The sequence below is a fragment of the Aedes albopictus genome, chromosome 3 (assembly GCF_035046485.1).
Source record: "Aedes albopictus strain Foshan chromosome 3, AalbF5, whole genome shotgun sequence".
Lineage (NCBI taxonomy): Eukaryota > Metazoa > Arthropoda > Insecta > Diptera > Culicidae > Aedes > Aedes albopictus.
This window is the reverse complement of record NC_085138.1, coordinates 91,474,018-91,493,653: the sequence shown is the minus strand read 5'-3', so window position 1 is coordinate 91,493,653 and position 19,636 is coordinate 91,474,018. Positions and strand designations below refer to the sequence as shown.

The following is a 19,636-nucleotide window of genomic DNA, read 5'->3' as shown; positions in this document are numbered from 1 at the left end:
ATTTTTATTACTTGGACTGGAGTGAATCCAAGTAATAAGTTGAGTTCAGTTTTGATCTCATCAGGTGATTTGTCATCACTAGAGAGACCTTTTAATACGACTTTGAACAAGCGTGCAGACCTGTCGTCGTATGTGAAAAATTTATGTTTCTTCTCAGTAAGGTACTTGAGAAGAAGATCCCGATCATTCAGGGTTTCCGGCAATACGCGGCAGTCTCCTTTCCTGGCAATTTGGAAGGAAACCTTGATTCCCTTTATGGAGTTCAAGATCTCCTGCCTAAAACCAGCAAATTCGCAGACGCTGACCACGATTGGCGGCACCCGTTGTTTTTTAGCAGAAGTTGAAGTACCTGGGCTAGAGGCATCCTCAATTTGCTGTTCCGAAAAATTGTTCAGCGTTTCATAAGGATTACTCATTTCAACGAAATTTTCATCCGAAACAATTGTTTTAGTAGAAGGAAGCGGAGAAGCTGAAAGTTCTCCTTTCCTTCTAACTTTGCCGCGTTTAGCGACAGTTTTGAAACCGACTTTTTTGGAAGGAAGCGGTGAATTCAAGGATTCACCCTTCCTTTTGTTCGATGATGCAACCATGATTTAATTAGAAGCGACCTTCCAGGAGGTTTTTTCCCTAATCGGTGTCCAAGTAGGATTACCACCGTTTCACGGAATTTGACTTCCGTAAACGGGTCCAACGAATAATCGAAGGCACGGGTCCAGGCAAGGATCGAAAAGGAATCAGTAGGTATAAATTTAGCGCTGAAAAGTGCTATTGTGGGTAGTACTGAGAAGTACTGTTGAATTGCTTTAGGTAGTAAAACTTCCTGCAGCAGAGAGAGTTTACGTCCGCACAGCACAAGAGTACGATGCGAACTGATTCAAAAAATTCTTGATAATCACATACCTATCAGCAGATCTGCAAGTATTGAACTTATACTTTATTCAAACTAGTGTAAGAAACCATCTCTGATTTGGAGGCACCCTATATTCGGGGGCTCGGTCCGGGCCGTACCCCCTTGCTACGCCACTGAGGGTTACGTTTTAGGAGCTGAAACATTTTTGGAAGCAAAACGACCTCTAGTATTTACCGCTATGAATTCTTATGAAATACCATGGGGATCCATCTAACTATTTACGGCAGCAATGGAGACGGATGGTAATTCATGGGTTAATTCGATATTATTACGGCGCTCTTGCTTAAATGTGGAAAACCATCGATTACCACGCTTTTCATTTAAATATTCTAGTCATTCTTGGGTTTGTCCGGCTCCATATTACGTCTAGTTGGATTGCATCTGAAGGAAGCTTCCCTTATATAATGAAATAGCGTGAGGAGTCCTACCACAGGTTACCCTGTGCACAACGAAGGCATTAATCATTGCCTAATCTGGGGGACTTCAATGCCCTATACAAGATGAACCCTTTTTTGATTCTAAGCGGTTCCTCTTCAATTTCAATCCATCCGCAAAAACCATCTTCGTGCAACGTCTTTTCGTTCGCACATAACAGGTGACTCATTCATTCACGTACCGTATAGGTACTATTATATGAATAGATATGAAGGTAGCTTACAAACATTGTTTGTCGAGTGAGGTGTGTCCCTCCTCTGTTTACTCACACCATTCCCGTATTTGACTTCGAACGTAATGCCATGCTTTGTCTCATATCACCCAGCAGACGGGTAGTGGCGTCGTCGTCAGGCCTAATTATACTCATCGCCATTCACCGCGTTTCATATTGCAATCAGACATTCGCCGTGGCTGGCTAGGGGCCGGTTCGGCATCGAATGCTTTCCGTTTGTTTTGGACCTATTCTCAGTAAGGGCAACGGCGACGGCATGAACCAAAACAAAACTTATACGCAGTGAACAAACTGTTCACGATATTTGTTCGTTTCGTTGAGGTTGGTAGCTTGCGTGGAGATATCTTTCGAAGTTCACTCACATTCGCATTTACAGCTAAACGATTAGTGCAGTTCACTCGATCAACAGAGTGCTTGGATAGTGGAGGAGTCATCATCGTCATTAGGTGAAGTCAAGTGTGTTTGATCTGGAGATATTTTAGAACGGATTGTCCACAGGTTGCAGTGCCTTAACGATGTCCTCGACCATCGAAAAGAATGAATATCCGAAGGCTTCAAGTGAGTACATTGGGGAACAGCACTGGGCGTGCAGAGAAGTGTGTGGAAATTCAAAAAATAGTTTGATCCAGACACCTCCGCCTAGTTTTGCTGTTGATGTTGTTGTTGCTGTTGCTGTAGTTGTTATTGCTGTTCGTTGGCGGTGAACCTCACAGTGTACACACCTTTTGCTGTAGTTGCGTATGCTGTGGGAGGAGGTATACCGCAAAGAGATGGCCTTACTTAACACATTCCGGTTGTAAATTCTCTTTCAGATGCCTTGGTAGCGGGGGCCATCCTATCCTACATCGCCTCCATATTCCTGATGATGAGCTTTTGCTCACCATATTGGATCGAATCGTATGACGAATCCTTCAGCCAGTTTAAAAATATGGGCCTGTGGGAGTACTGTTTCAAGGATTTTAGCTATCCGTACTATCAGTTCCCGAAGTTGTTCAACGGGTGCCATCACATCTTTAGCGAGGTGAGTGCGGATTGATTAAAATCTGAATTGCAAAACAATGATATCTGTTTCGTATTCTAGGAGTACTACGTCATTCGGGAGTACCTGTTGCCCGGTTGGTTGATGGTAGTGCAAGCTTTTGTTACGCTTTCATTCTTGTGTACATTTGGATCATTGGTGATTATGGCTTGCGAACTGGTGAGATGGCCGCTGAAGATGGTACTGCGCTACGAATGGATGCTGACTACGATTTCGTTTGTGGGAATCGGTTCCTCATGTAAGTATTAGTTTTAGCGAGCGTTTTATAGAGTAACTCTTTGGAACTTAATTTTAAATTTTTGTCCCGTAAAATTACCCTTTGTGTATTCAATACACGACGGGAAAATTTGACAATTCTCAGATCATTTTGACAGTTAAAGCATAAGGAAAGCAAGGGCAAAAACTGCATCATAGTTTATGACTTTGCTTCATTCGAATCGCCGCATCATTTATAAATATTTTAGGATCTACTAGAAATACTCAAGTTTGCCAGTTACAGCTGCATTTATATATCCTGATTATTGCAGAAACATGCATTACTAGCCGCTCAATCATTTGAGTTTTAACTAGCCTCAATGTCGAGTAACTTCAACGAGATACATTTTGCAAAGAACGCCGTGTTGGCATAGTGGTTTCTGCTCTTAGTGTCACGATGCATTACACTACCAGACTTACTGGTGGAAAAATGGAATAACAGAGAATAATAGGGAAAAACAGAGCATTCCTAGTAATAACAGTTTGTTAAGTAAAAAGAAAATCGCGTTAAGTACTGTTCCTTTGAATTCCACTAAGAATTTGCATCCCTTGACAGATACGTATTTCGACCTCAACTGTAAGGTCGTCTTCAGTGTCTTGTACTTGACTTGACTGTCGAGTCAAGTACAAGACACTGAAGACGACCTTTAAGCCTGGAACACATAGCGTCCGTTCAGTCGAGGTTTGCGTTTTTTTGACAGTTTTCCCATGGGAAATGTGTCAAACTACTGTCACGCACACGCAAACGTATGCATTGTGTGGGGCACTTTATAGTTGAGGTCGAAATACTTATCTGTCAAAGGATGCAAATTCTTAGTGGAATTCAAAGGAACAGTACTTAACGCGATTTTCTTTTTATTTACAGATATTGCCCTAACAAGCCCAAATTAATCATCATCAGTTTCTTAAGCTTAAATTTAATCAAGAGTGGTTTGCTCTACTCTTGTACAGCAAAATGTTTGTTGGGATAACAGAGAACAACAGAGAAATACAGAAAATATCAGAAAATAACAGATAATTACTGTGAAAAAACAGTGAATAACAGAGAATAACAAACAATATCAGATAATAACAGAGAATAACCAAGAAAAACAGAAAATAATAGAAAATAACAAAGAATAACGAAGAATAACAAAGAATAACAGAGTATAACAGAGATAATAATGAAGAATAATGAAGAACAACAGAGAATAACAGATAATAACAGAGAATAACAGATATCAACAGAGAATAACAGAAAATAACAGAGAAAACAGAATAATGGAGAATAATTGAATAATATAGCTTTGCTAACTAAATCATTGGATGTAATAAAAAAACAGGGACGACCCTCCTCACTTCACAATTCGGTCAACTTCACCAAGAGATATATGTTCACAAGCACTAGCAGAGTTTCAACGTCCTACTAACAAAATCCATTCAAATATCGAGAATTGAAAAGGACCTGTATCATTAACCCTGCCGACGGTTAATTAAATAACGGAGAGTTGAGAATGGACCACTGTATCTCTTGAATTTATCCTGGTGGAAAATGCTTTTCTGTTTTCCAAAAACCAACGACTGTTCGTTCGTTATCAGCATCGTTTGCTTTTCAACAATTGGAGTAGTTTTTGTTGTTTTTCTGTTAGGAATTAATCTGGAAATTTACCCAAAAAGTTCCTCAGATAATTTCTCCAGCTCATCCGGTACGATGTTTCGTCGAAGAATTCCACAGGAGATTTCCACAGAAGTTCTATAAGAGAAACAGCATAAGTTTTTTTTCGAGAATTCTATCAAAATATGATCGGGAGAGAAATCAGTGTATCGTAAGTTCATCCAAGAGTACGTTTGGGATTTTCTTCGATAGTTTCTTTGGAAAATCCTTTGATGATCCCTTCTACAATTCTATTGAGATTTCTCTCGGTGTTTATATTATTCCTTTATCTTACATGGTAATTGCTTCGATATTTACTTTGAAAGTTCATCTGTCTCATCCTTTTAGAATTTCTTTGGGAAAACCATCGACAATATCTTCAGTAATTTCTTTGAGAGATTTTTTCACCAATTCTAATGAAAATTCCTTTGGGGATTCCCGGTAAAATTTGTAGAGGAATTGCCAGTGGAACTGCTAGAAGAATTCCCAATGAACTTCCCAAAGAAAACTTCATGAATTCCTGGAGGAACTTCCAGAGGTTTTCAGAAGCGACTTTTGGAGGAATTTACTGTGGAGCTTCTAGAGGAATTTCTTTGGGAAATCCATCGACAATATCTTCGGTAATTTCTTTGAGATTTTTTTCGCCAATTCTAATGAAAATTCCTTTGGGCATTTTTCTTTGAAATTCTATGGGAAATTTCTTTGGGAAATTTTTCGGCAATTGTTATTAAAATTCCTGGAGCAACATTTGGAGCAACATTTGAAAATGGCATAAAAACATTGATAAACAATGACTTTGCACGTCGCCTTTGAGTTCCCATCGACTTATTCACACAAACTAATACCGTTATCAGAAAGAGCAAGCATTGATCTTTCAAATAATGGCGTTCATTTACGTGGGCGGGCTGCTGTTGAGCCCTACGGAGCGTTTTCGAGAAAAGGGCACAATACATATTGGGCCCTTTTCAAATGTTGCTCCAGAATTATTTTGAGAATTTCTCAGGCAACTGTTTTGGAATTTATTTAAAAATCTTGTTCGACAACGCCTTTAAGAAGTGATTCATCCATTTCATTTGGAACTACTTTGGCCATCCTTATATTATTTGCTATGCAAATTGTTCCTGATTTTTTTTTTTCAGCTAATCGATAAGTAATGGTTTCGGTGTTTCCTTTATACATTTATTAAAATATTCCTTGGGAATTTCTTCGGCAATTACGTTAGGTTAGGGGCATTTTTTCAACAATTCTACTATGGCTTCCTCCGTGAAATTTTTCTGGAGTACCTCCGTGAATTTCTTCAATTGTTTTCCATTAATTGCATTTCATTCTCCTTTCAGAAACCCATTTTGAAGTATTCTGGATATTTCTTTTAAAGTTTCCCTAGAAATTCGATCAGTTGTTTGCCCTAGAATTCATTTATGCGCTGAAAATTTTCTCGGTAGTTTCTCCGAGAATACCTCTACAATTTCGTCCGCATGTTCCTCCTGAAGTTCATCCGGGAATTTTAACTATTTTTTACAAATATTTCTCCAAGAGGTCCATTAATAATTTCTTTTGGAGGTATTTTGGAGTATATAAAAAAAAATATTAGAATACTTTGCCAAAACTTGTACAGGGAATTTTTTAGGGAAATCGACCAGGAATGCCCTTAAGTATTTCTCGTGATGTTCCTTCGAGTGTTCTTTTTGGAGTTTTTTCGGAAACATTACTAGTTCTTTGAGAATTCCTACGTAAAATCCTTGGAGAATTTCTTCACGAGCTTCAACTGATTGTTTTTCAATAAGTTTTGAAGGAAAATCTTTTCGGAAGTTTCTCTGTTAATTCTCTAATGATTTTTTCCTGCGGGTTCCTTTGTGAATATCTTCAGGGATTCGGAAATTCTAGTGACTAGTTGAGTGGTGCATCTTTCAAGATGTCTGAAAGTTATTCCTGGGATTTCTACTAGAGTTCCTTCCTAAATTTCAAACGAAGTTTTTAACGAGGTATCTGTTGGAGTATCTCCTGATGTTTCTTCCAGAGGTTTTTCCGATTTGCTTCCATCATTTCTCGCTAGATTCCTCCTTAAGATTCTTCCAAAGTTATTCAAAGTTCCTTCACGATTATTACTGGTTTTCTGGGATAGCTTTCCAACAGTTCTTCTCGGATTTTTAACGAGATTCTTGCAAAAGCTTCAGGGATTCCAGAGTTTCCTCACGGAATTTCTCCTGTGGTTCCTCCCGGGTTTCCATGAGGTTTTCAAAGTTCCTTCTTGGATGTCCCTAATATTTCCTCTCGGGAGTACTATCAGAACTTTTTTTCCGAGATGAGTCATTCTTCCCTATTTTTCTGAAGTTCTTGTCGAGTTTTTTTTTAATTAGACTTTGTGGATTTCACCTGAATTTCTTTAAATATTTCTCCGGGACTAGCTTACAAGGAATTTCGTAAGTTATCCCAGGAAATATTCTAAGGAAAACTGGAAAAATCACTACAAGAACTCTGGGAGTACGTATTAAAGAAATCTCAGAAGGGGCATCCACAAACTTGGAACAATTTCTGGTATAGATACCGGGAAGAGTTCTGGGAAGAGTCCTGAGAAAGTCTTCCGGTAAACTATGAAGAAACCATAGGAAGAATTAAATATCAGCAATAGCTTCAGTGCAAGTACCGTAACAAAAATATCGGTGGACCTCCTGAAATGAATGAAGGAACTCCTGGATTTTTTTAAATAAAATGGAATAATGGCCCATATAGCCGAGGCGGTAAACGCACGGGTATTCAGCATGACCATGCTGAGGGTGACAGGTTCGATTCCCAGGATCTTTTCGTAAAGGAAATTTCCTTGACTTCCTTGGACATAGAGTATCTTCGTGCCTGCCACACGATATACACATGCAAAATGGTCATTGGCAGAGGAAGCTCTCAGTTAATAACTGTGGAAGTGCTCATAGAACACTAAACTGAGAAGCAGGCTCTGTCCCAGTGAGGACGTTACGCCAAGAAGAGGAGGAGGAGGAGGAATAATAAAAAAAACTGCCGGAAGAATCCCAACAGGAGATCCCTTAATAGTTTCTCAAAAAATCAGAGAAATTCGTTGAAATTTCACAGAATACTTCCGGAACAATTCCTGAAGGATCCCCTAGAAAAATTCCCCAACAACTTTTGAATAAACGGAGAAGCTTCGGAAAAACAATTGAGAGGAGTTACCAGATGAAATCACCGAAGAAACTTTTGGCAGAATTATCGAAGGAACTTCCGGAAGAATTCTTCTAAAAACTGATATTATGTAAGATTTTCTAAAAAAAACTCTGAAAAAAGCTCTGTGAGAATTTTTGGGTGACACACCGAAAGAATTCCTAACGGATCTTCTCAAAATTATCTGGAGGAGCTGCCGGAGCATTACTACATGCATTTTTGCTACAGAGACTTCCGGAAGAAGTCAAGGAGACATTTCGGAAAGTGTTCCCGGAAGAGCTTCTAGAGAAAACCCAGAGCACCTCCAGAAAGAACTTCTCGAGAAACTTCTAAAAAGTTTAAACTTTCAGAAGAAATCCTGAAATAACTTTAGAAAAAATTTATTTCGGAAGAACTCTTAACGAAAAATCTAAAATTCTGGAAGAACTTCTGGATAAATTTCACAAGAAGCTTCCGGAAGAGATCACAAAGACATTTTTACAAAAGTTCCCAAAGGAATAACCAGGAGAACCCCCACAGGAATCCATCTAGAAGTGTTCCCCAAGCAAATTCCGTAAGAATTACCGCTGACATTTTTTGAAGAATTCCCTTGAAATTCCTACAAGGAATTCCCGAAGGACTCCTAGAGGAATTCATGGTGGAACGGCTGAAGGAAATTTAGATGCAGTTCCTGGAATAAGTCTCACTGGAACTCCTAGATGAATTCCCAGAGAAACTTTCAGAAAAATTTACTGTGAAACTCCTCAAGGAGTTCCCAGTGAAACTCTTAGAGAAATCACCAGTGGAACTCCTGGAGGAATTCCCAATGCACTCCCCAGAGAAAATTCCATTAATTCCCGGAGGAACTTGTGGAGGAATTCCAGTAGAGTTTTTTGGTGGAATTAACTGTAAAATTTTCAATAAAACTCCTGGGAAGGCATTTCTTCAAGGTTAAACACCAGAATCCTCGGCAGTTTGAATCACTATGATATTCCTAATAGAGCTTTCAGTGAAACTCCTGAATAAAAGCCCAGTGGAACTACTGAGATTTTCTCAGTGAAACTTTTGGAAGAATACCCAGGAAAACTCGTAGGGGAATTGCCTGTGAAACTCCTAAGGAAATTCGCAGGGAAACTCCTAGATAAATTCCCTGGGCAACTCTTTGTGAAGAATTTCCAGTGGTAACTACTACCTAGGTAACTACTGAATTCTTGAAGATTAACCCTCGAGCAGTCGCGTCTTTGACTACGTGCAGCGACGCCTCGCTCACGCTGTGTACCACATGCGAGCATTTTTCATGGTGCGTGTACTCAGTACACGACGCGACCGATCCCGGGTTAAACATCAGAACTCCTGGCGGAACTGCTAGAGTGTTTTACTTTGGAATTTCTAATAAAGCCTTCTAGAAGGACTTCCGCAGGAATTTCTAAAGCTGTTCCCAGTCTAGCTCGTAGAGAAATTGCCGGTGCAACTCCTAGTGGAATTCCCAATGAACTCCCCAGAGAAAACTCCATAAGTTCCTGGAGGAACTTTTAGGGGAGTTCCCGAAGAGACTATTGGAAGAATTTACTGTACAACTAAGAACTCCTCATGAAATTCCTAGAGATATTCCTGGTGAAGCTCCTAAAGAAATCCCCTACGTAACTACCGAACTCTTGAAGATTAAGCATCGGAGTATGCCACTTTGTAATTCCCAATGGAGCTTGCACTACTTACAGAAGAACTCCAACATATATTATCAGTAAAACTTCTAGAGGAATACCAAGTAAAATTTCTAGGGAAATTCCCAGTGAAATACCAAGAAAACTCCCAGAGGAAAGTGAAACTCGTGAAAGTTCCAGTGGAAGTTCTTGATAAATTCCAGGTGGAATTTCTAGAGAAGTTCCTGGTGGAATTTTGAAAGGAGTTTCCTATGTAACTACTCAATTCTGGAAGATTTAACTTCAGAATCCCCGGCGAAGCACCTGACCCAGTAGCACAACTCAGGTAGTTTTGGTTGTAACGATCTTAATGTGACTAAATTATGTCATATATGAGTTACATAAACTTATGTAAAACATGTATGCTACACGGTGAACTCCCCAGAGAAAACTCTATGAATTTACGGAGGAACTTCTATTGGGGTTCTCGTAGGAACTTTTGGAGAAAATTACTGTGAAACTTCTAGAGAAATCCCAATAAACCTCTTACAAAACCCACTGAAGAAACTTCTGAAGAAATTTTTTGAAGAGCTCCTTGAAGGAATACCTGATGGATGTCCCGGAAACGTAGAGAGGGATTCTCACTAAAACTTCCGAAGGAAGTACCGGTGGAAGTCCTGAAGAAATTCCTAGAGATATTCCTGGTGAAGCTCCTAAAGACATTTCCTACGTAACTACTAAATTCTTGAGAATTGAACATCGGAATCCTCGGCGGAGTATGTCGCTATGAAATTCCTAATGGAGCTTCCTGTGAAACTCTTGAATAAATTCCCAGTGGAACCCCAGAGGTATTCTCAGTGAAACTTCTACAGCATTACCCAGTAAAATTCCTTGGGAAATTCCCAGTGGAACTCCTATGGAATTTCTAGATAAATTGCAAATGGAATTCTTTTAAAAGTTACTGGTGAAATTTTTGAAGAAGTTTCCTACTACGTAGGATTTTAGGAGATAGAACATCAGAATCCCCGGCGGAGCTCCTGGAGTATTAAACATTGGAATTGCTAATGGAGCTTTCAGTAAAACTCCTGTGTAAAGTTCCAGTGGTAATGCTAGAGAAATTCTCAATAAAACTTTTGGAAGATTTTTCGGGGAACTATTTTAGAGGAATTCCCGGAGGAGCTTCTATAATACTTCGGAGAGGAACTCCTAGAGGAATTCTCGTCAAAACAGCTGAAAGAATCCATAAAGGAGCTGCTAGAGAAATTTCCTCTCATTTGAAGATTTACCAAACATTTATTTTTTTAAACTTTTGAAAATATTATGAAATTCAAGATATTTTTACTGTGATAGATTTCAAATTCCTCAACCTAAAGAATGAATTATTCTAGTTATAAAATACTTTGGTGGCTAATAATGAAAACTGGCCATGTTCGAGTTCTCCACATGTACTCGAAACAATCATATAATAAATCTTGAAGAAATTTGAAAAGTGAAAACCTTACAGAGGTTTTTGGAAAAAGCATTGAGAGGAAATGTGTTACCGTAATCTGCAGCGTGTCTGGATGATTGTACTGTTACTTTTATACTAAATTATGTCTTATGCCAACAGTTGTAAAAAAAAAGTTCACAGCGTGTCTGGATGGCCACATCATTACTTTTATATGTACAAGAAATATAATCTTATCGGCTAGAGTAAAAAAAAACGATTCACAGGACCTGCTGATCGCATCGTTACTTTTACAAGAAATTCTGTTTCATGGCAACAATTGAAAAAAAAAAACACCCAAGCAACACACATGTTATAATAGAGTTACGACAGCGCAAGTTTTGGTTATATAGAAGTTTATTTTACGTAATTCTAACAGTGTGTTGAAATAACGTAAAATAAACTTATATACAACCAAAACTTGCGCTGTCGTAACTTTTATATAACATGTGTGTTACTTGGGCAGTCCACAATGCGTTAGAATGACTGCACTCTAGTGTTTGCTAGAAATATTGTCCCAAAATGTTCACAACCAGTGTTTCTGCACCATGACGGTAACTACAAATTTAAGAGCAGTTACAGTAAGTTTCAACAACAAAATCTAAAAAGCATTAGCGTACTCATATTTAAATTGATAATGTTGACGGGCTTGGTGATCTAGTGGCTACCACTTCTGATACATATGCAGAAGGTCCTTCATCGGGCTCGTTCCTTTCCTTCTAATTTTTATCTTTCGATCAACTTTCTCATATACATCTCATGTGTATTCGTATGTTCTTAGCCATCGTAGAACCGGAACCAACCGAACTATGTCGCATCTCCTTCACAGTGATCTCCACACAAGCTATTACTTTATGCCTGGCATCCACGCACCAATGCGTGAATCCTGTGCCAAAAATAATCATTTTCTAACAACACTCCGACCTCCATGTTACCTTGTGCAGGCACAAAAGACTCATTGGCCTAAATCTCTATCTCTACACTCTACAGTGGGCAATAGATTGCAAACATCATTTCTGTCCTCTTCCTCATATTGAGTTGCACCTTGACGTAACAGGCGCTATTGTCGCCTTGAAATAGAAGATCACCAACACTCACACACTGAAGATGCCTGCTGGTCTTAAGTAGCTATCTCGTTGGTTCCTTGTGTGACTTAAGCTGACTTGCGATACTGGAGTATAGCAACTACGGGCGGTCAATTAAGCTGAAGCTCTCACATTTTTTAATTGATTATACCTACCAATGTATTTATTGTATTATAACGAATAATTGTTTACGAGAGACGCCACATATTTTAATACAAGTCATTCATTTTGCAGCACTCTTCATGTTCCTGGCCGTGGCCATCTTCGGAGGAAATGCCTACCGTCGCGATTGGCTAATGTACCCCAAGTTCAACGTGCTGTCCTGGTCGTACGCCTTGGCCGTCGTTTCCTTTATGATCCTAGCGCTGGCAGCGCTCCTTCTCTACAAGGAAGCCAAAAAGTCCTACGAACTTCGCCGGGAGGCCAAGAACTTGGTGATGCAAATGCAGATGCAAGAACCCGGTTATCATCCATCGCACCACACCAGCCGAAGTCTACACAGCGGTGGCTACATATAAGCGCTGTTGAACGATAAGGAGCGCTATTTTATATCCTTGATATCGACGTAGTACAGTTAGAGTTAGATGTGCTTCAAATTTTACATATAGCACGGCTAAAACAAGCAGGAAGCAGCACAATCGCCAGCCAGCAGAAGCGACCTCAGCGAACCAATCGCCTAATTGTAACATTGGAACAACACCATCATCATCATCAATCAGTCCACGCGCAAGGGACATAAAACGAACATGCACTAAATGTGGCCTTACTCAGAACTTACACAAACGAACGCGGTCGCACGCAATGCAAAGCACGCATATACAAACAGTAGTGATGACGTCACCGTGACGCATCAAACACCGAATTTAGTGTGGCTGCCAACTTTTTTCCGGGATCCATTCCCATTCCCACATTCCACTAGAAGCGTAGGAGATGCCCGACGGTGCGTTCGGATCGGTAGAAATCAATTCCAACTTTTCTTTTCCAATTAGTAGTGCATTTGAAGCCATTTTTACGACCCCTCAGGACGACCGGACGACGATGGCGACAAATTTTAATTAACGTGTTTTCCCATTTCGGCCACGTGCGCTTCCAATCCGTCTGTTGGTTTTATGTTTTAATTTTGGTGGCTCTGTGTGCCAGTGTACTAATTTACGTAAATACACCGTCCGTTCTGCAGTAACTCGAATAGTTTTATATATATTTTTAGTGTAAACCGATGCAATCTCGAGAGGAAATTCCATTTAGTTGGTAAGGTTGTTGACGAAACTAGTTTCAGAGTTTAGTTTGGTACGTGTATCGTAAAAAAGAAGACAAGTACGAATCTCAGTTCGTTTAATTTGCCGACCATTTAATATTGTTATGTTGAAACGACCAATAGCAACCATTTTTCGGTTTGATGTTAGACTTGTAGACTTTGGATACACTTTATATGACCATATTATACTATACACAAACACGGTAGCATTAGGGCGAACCACCCTTAGGGTGGTTTTTGTATCACACTTTTTTTTGTATCGTAAATGAATCGTATACAACCGTACATGTCTAATGGAAATAAATGTTGTAGTGAAAATCAGTACTATGGAATCATGTTATGCCGAAAGCCCACACATTTACTACTTTGTTGAGCAGTGTCTGTTAGAGAGAGAGACTTGACCATCTAACGTAAAACATCCGAGAAAGGAATTTACCGCATGATGAAAAAGATGTTAAAATTGATTGGGACAGAATACAATGCGGGTATTTTATGAAATGTGCAATTACAGAGGGAAGACGGATAAAAATATAGTTTGTTGAATTATTCAACTTGAATGGAAAGAACGTTAGGAATTTTAGAGCATCGGTGAAACCCTGGCATTGACACTGAGGAAGATTACAAGTGGTTATCGAAATACGCGTATCTGTCAAAGGATAAGCAACATAGGGCGGAATTAAAAGAAAACTGATTACACTCATTCGAAGAGGGTAATCTGCTTAGAGGGTTCGAAAAGTCTGTACAAGATCGGTGAACAGTTTAACCTTCGTCGTGCATTAGGGTAATTCTGACCCGAAACCCAATTTCAAGCCTTAATATCTCTTTTTCCATAATTCCAAGATTCTCTCTACCTGGTGTTCATTGATTACGAAAAAGCTTTCGACCGTCTCAATCACGGAAACATGTGGGAAGTCCTCAGGCGCAAGGGTGTCCCTGAGAAAATCATCGGCCTCATTGAAGCGCAGTACAGGGCATTTTAGTGCAGAGTACTGCACAACGGTGTTTTGTCCGATCCAATCCGGGTCGTTGCTGGAGTGAGGCAAGGATGTACAGGGGATGGCCAAAATGTTTGGTATAGGCAACTTTTTTTCTCCAACAAAAAAAATCAACATGCTGTAAGGGCCCATATAGCCGAGGCGGTAAACGCACGGGTATTCAGCATGACCATGCTGAGGGTGACGGGTTCGATTCCCGATCGGTCCAGGATCTTTTCGTAAAGGAAATTTCCTTGACTTCCTTGGGCATCGAGTATCTTCGTGCCTGCCACACGATATACGCATGCAAAATGGTCATTGGCAGAGGAAGCTCTCAGTTAAAAACTGTGAAAGTGCTCATAGAACACTAAGCTGAGCAGCAGGCTTTGTCCCAATGAGGACGTTACGCCAAGAAGAGAGAGAGAGAGAGAGAGATGCTGTAACTTTTCCTAGAGTGCATCAAAAATCTCAAATTTTGACTGTTTGTCAACCTATTATATGCGCATCTTTGGTACAAATTTGGGCTCGATTGATTAATTTTTCGCGAAGTAAGAACCGTTCGGGTAAAACACTATTATTTAAACAACATATTTTTGAACTGTCATATCTCGGAATCCAGTGAACCGGATTGAATGAATTTTTTAACGTTCATCAACAATATATTGATACTTAATACAACGGTATAAAATGTAATATTTACTCATGGTGAATTAAGTTACACCGGGTTGAAATTTTTACCCATATAGAGGAAAATAAGTCAAATTTACAATATTACACAAAAATTACTAAATGTGATCTTCCTTCAATCTAAATAGGCTACAATATATCTGATTAGAGATAACTTGAGAACAGCAGTGGAAAATCTTCGGATTTCAATACTAAAATTTATTTACATTGATGTAAAAAAAATAGTACCCATGTTTTAATAGTTTGAGAAGCATTGAAGTGTACGTTCAAAATTTCATTCAATTCGGTTCACTGGTTTCCGAGATATGACAGCTCAAAAATTAGTTGTCTAAAAAATAGCGTTTTACCCGAACGGTTCTAACTTTGTGAAAGATTAATCAATCGAGCCCAAATTTGTACCAATGATGCACATATAATAGGTTGACAAACAGTCAAAATTTGAGATTTTTTGATACACTCTATGAAAAGTTATAGCATGATGAACTTTTTTGTGAGAGAAAAAAAATTTGCCTATTCCAAACATTTTGGTCACCCCCTGTATACTATCACCGCTGCTGTTCCTTATCGTAATCGACGAGATACTGGTAGGGACGATTGATCGTGAACTACATTGTGGGTTGCTGTGGCAGCCCATTACCATGGAGCACCTTCATTATTCCGAATTGGCTGATAACGATGTTCTTCTAGCTCAATGGCGCTCTGATATGCAGAGTAAGCTCGATGATCTTGGCGATCGCTCCTCGGCGGCAGGTCTAGCCATCAACGTCAACAAATCGTTGGATGTAAACACAGTCAACTCTTCCAGCTTCACGGTAGGTGGGCAAGCAGAAGAGAATGTTGAATGTTGGCGGCCGATGGTGGCATCAAGATCGACATAGGTGCATGGATCAAGAAGGCTAGAGTTGCCTTTTGCGATTACTTAGAGTGTTTGGAAGATAGTGTCAGGGAAAGGTTGAGTTGGGGGACACTCACTTTCAGCTCAGAAGCGTGCTATCAAGGAACGTTGTATGGACGACTTTTGCCTTGTGGTTTTGTCTAAAACTTTGCCGAACAGAGTAGGAGTCGCATACGCATGCCGAATTCGGGAAGACGCTGTGAAGGAAACTCTCCACGAGGTGATTGTAATGTAGTCACTTTCATAACTCTCATAGCTTTTATAGCTCTGCCACGTATGCAACCCCTACTCTTTTTTGCAAACTTTTAGACAAAACCACAAATCTGAATGACCAAAATTTGGTCTACGTGGTTTTTGAACAGACCCATACTAGATTACTATACGCCAAATGGACCGTTACCTCAGATTGGGAACCACTAAGCTTTGTAACATTTATTTATTGTAAGAAGTGTTCCCTGAGGACTCCTAGGATTGTCGACTTTTACGAAATTAGCAAGGTCCGTAATTCCAGATTTGGAGCCATTGAGCTTTGCAACTCTACAATATTGTGCTGCTTGAGATGCATAATCTGAAAAACTAATTTTATTTTCCCATCGCACTTTACATTCTTGAGAAATTGCATGGCCTGTAACCCCAGCTTGAGAACCCCAGAGTTTAGTAGCGCCAATACATTGCAATAAATGCTTTTTGAGACGCAGAATTGGAAACCGATTTTCACTTTCTCATCGCACTTTAGATTTTTGAGGCATGGCCCGTGACTCCAGATTGTAAACCTCTGAACTTTACAACACATTTTATTGCAATAAGTGCTCCTTGAGATCCAGAATCCAAAAAGCATTTACACCTTCTCCTAGGACTTGATTACTGCGGAATTAGCATGGCCCGTGACTCCAGTTTGGGAACCACTGATCTGTGCAATATCACTTCATTGTCATACACGTAATGTACATGCTCCTTGAGACGCAGTGTCCTAAAAATATCTCACCCGCTCCTAGAGCTTCCGGATCTTGAGAAGTTCGCGTGGCCCGTCACCTAAGATTGGGAACCACTAAATTTCGCAACACTGCTAATGGTCCTTGAGATAAACAATTTGAGGATCAACTACAAATTTTCATTAAACTTATGTATCACATGTTAGTTGTTCCCGAATATATAGAACACAACTCCATGGGCGAAAACTGGGGAAGCGTTATTTGGTAATTAGTACATAAATGGTAGGCGTGAATTCACAAAATTACGTAAAATACAGAATTAAAAAAGGGCCGTAAAGGGTGATACGGTCAAAATTTGGTCACACATTTTTTTTCATAACTTTAGACTGCGTACACCAAAACAGCTAATTTTTGGACCAGTAATGCTACATTATATGTAGCTTATACCATAAAATTTTCATCAAAATCGATTAAGTATTGGTTGATATATAGAAAAAACTATCGACCTACCTTTTTAAAATTTTGTACAAAGGCGCTCCATAGTAAATTTTCGGAAATTTAAGGTCAGTAAAGCACACTTTTGATTATAGAACTACCAATACTGCTCCGATATTTATCAAAATTTTACTGTATAATACTATTATGAAAATATGTTCTTAGTAAAATTTTGAGCCATTTCGTATGAATACTTTCAAAGTTGTACCAGTTTGAATATGAAAAAAACTGACCGGGTGCCACTTAAGCAAATATAACTTTGTAACGACTGGATCAAATTGAATGAAATTTTTACACAACATTTTGACATGCATACTTCACACACAGGAAAAATTTATTGAGATCGGTTAAGTATCTCTGGCTCTATAAATAAAACAGTAAAAATGTGTTCTTATTTGTAAATCCAAATTTTAAAATTGCAGATCTCAGGATTCAACAATATCTCCGCAAATACTAGACCGATTTTGATGAAAATTTTATGGTACAAGCTACATATAATGCACCATTACTGATCCAAAAATCAGCTGTTTTGGTGTACGCAGTCTAAAGTTATGAAAAAAATTGTGTGACCAAAATTTGACTTGACTTGACAAAATTTGAAAAAATTTGACCACCTAAACTAATATAACTTTGTAACGGCTGGATCATATTGAATGAAATTTTTACACAACATTTTGATATGTATATTTTACATACAGAAAAATTTTCATTGAAATTGGTTCAGTATTTCCGGCTCTATAAATAAAAAAGTAAAAGTGTGTTCTTATTTTTTCACCCTCTTTGTACAAAATTTAAAAATTGCAGTTTACAGGGTTCACAATATCTCCGCAAATACTAAACCGATTTTGATGAAAATTTTATGGTATAAGCTACATATAATGTACCATTACTGGTCCAAAAATCATCTGTTTTGGTGTACGCAGTCTAAAGTTATGAAACAAATTGTGTGACCAAATTTTGACCGTATCACCCTTTATTTAAGAGTGTCAAATATGCGGAGTAAAACTGTACCTGCTTGGTGGACCCCCGGAAGAGATAGGTAGTCCGTAGTCCGTAGTTCTAAGATAGTAGCTACAAACACACACACTCACTCGCTTACTCACTGATTCACTCAATGACTCACTTTTTTCCTTTTCTTTTTTATTTGTGAATTTTAACTTACTATGCTTTTTCTTCACATCACTCACTCACTCATTTACTCACTCACTCATTAACATGTTAGTTCAGTCATTACCTCGATAACTCATTCGCTCACTCACTCATTAAACTTTTGACTCAATTCACTACAAGACTCACTAAATAACTCACTAAATCAAACACGTATTTAATAACTCACTCATTTACTCACCCATCCACTCATTAGCTCACTAATTCACTAGTTAATTAGTATATGAGCTCACACACTCACTTGCTCACACATTTATGAATTCACTCATTTATTAATATATAAACCCCGTACATCATTCACAAACTCACTGTATCACTTGCTAATTGACTCGCTCTCCAACAGGCTCTCTCACTTACTAACTCATTAACTAATAAGCTAACCAATAAATTATCGACAGTTAACATAACGCATAATCGATAATGATAAAGGTTGTTCGTTAATCTCTCGATAACGATCAGGTATCAGGTATCAGAAGGCCGGCTCCAGAGGCACGTTATCCTCCATTTGGGACATTTGTGCCATCGCCATACATATGAGCCTATTTCATCATTTACCTGAGGGAGAATGGAACAAGGGATGGGAATTGGTAAAGGGAAGGGTGATGAAATAGGAAGGGGTGCCCTAGAAGAGGGAATGAACGCATAAGCGCAACGAGAGCTCATAGCCCATACCACAACGGGGTTAATCAGTGCCCTGAAAAGGACACTGTAAAACGCATAAGCGTAAAGAGAGCCTATACTGCCCCCATTCGCACAACAGTCCCATGTGAATAGGAAACCCAGCAAACATGGGACTGTTATGCGAATATGGGCAGTATAGCTCATTGGAGGTAGCTTGCGACGTCATGCGACTTTCAATATGACATAGAAAGGCACGTCATCAAAAGCATCCTCAATATTCAAGAAATCACCCAAGCAAAAACTACGTTTGAGCGAGTGCTTTCTTGAAAACGTATACAGCATTGTGTAAAGAGTCACTGTGGACATCCCAAATTGGGAGACATGTGAGTTCACATGAACAGGCATGTTAGCCAGACGAATATCACAGATGTGATAATCGACAATGCGTTTCAAGCATTTCAGAAAGAACGGGGTAACCAGAAAAATCTGGAACTTATTCCTTCTTTTTACAACGCACGCACCATTTCGGGATAAAACTACAGAGTAATTTCACGCCATGAAAATACCCAATAGAAAACTACAAGAGTTCAAAACCTGTTTGAAAAACTCAAATCTCACTGGAGAAAACTGGGACAAAGCCCCATTCGCTCCAGGAGATTTGAAGTAAGCAGAGCTTTTTAGTGCTCACTAAATCGATTCTATAGCTACAATCTTCGGGGTAGAAGCTAAAGATTCGTAGCTATAC

The 19,636-nt window shown here is 39.1% G+C and overlaps 2 protein-coding genes across 2 annotated transcripts in view; one reads left to right on the top strand and one right to left on the bottom strand.

The window, feature by feature from the left end:
- Positions 1-19,636, bottom strand: part of LOC115266799 (pseudouridine kinase-like) — a 123,225-nt gene that overhangs the window by 41,409 nt on the left and 62,180 nt on the right. The gene's annotated exons all lie outside the window — the stretch shown is intronic.
- LOC109415335 (uncharacterized) lies at positions 1,905-13,161 on the top strand. The gene is made up of 4 exons (XM_062860963.1): positions 1,905-2,135; positions 2,390-2,598; positions 2,659-2,854; positions 12,100-13,161. Exons 1-4 carry the CDS (start codon positions 2,093-2,095, stop codon positions 12,381-12,383), a joined length of 732 nt encoding a protein of 243 aa, XP_062716947.1. The 5' UTR covers positions 1,905-2,092; the 3' UTR covers positions 12,384-13,161.

Coding starts and splice junctions, on each gene's coding strand:
- LOC109415335 (XM_062860963.1), top strand. CDS start 2,093: ATGTCCTCGACCATCGAAAAGAATGAATATCCGAAGGCTTCAA. Junction 2,599..2,658: donor GCCATCACATCTTTAGCGAG/GTGAGTGCGGAT, acceptor TTCGTATTCTAG/GAGTACTACGTCATTCGGGA. Junction 2,855..12,099: donor TGTGGGAATCGGTTCCTCAT/GTAAGTATTAGT, acceptor TTCATTTTGCAG/CACTCTTCATGTTCCTGGCC.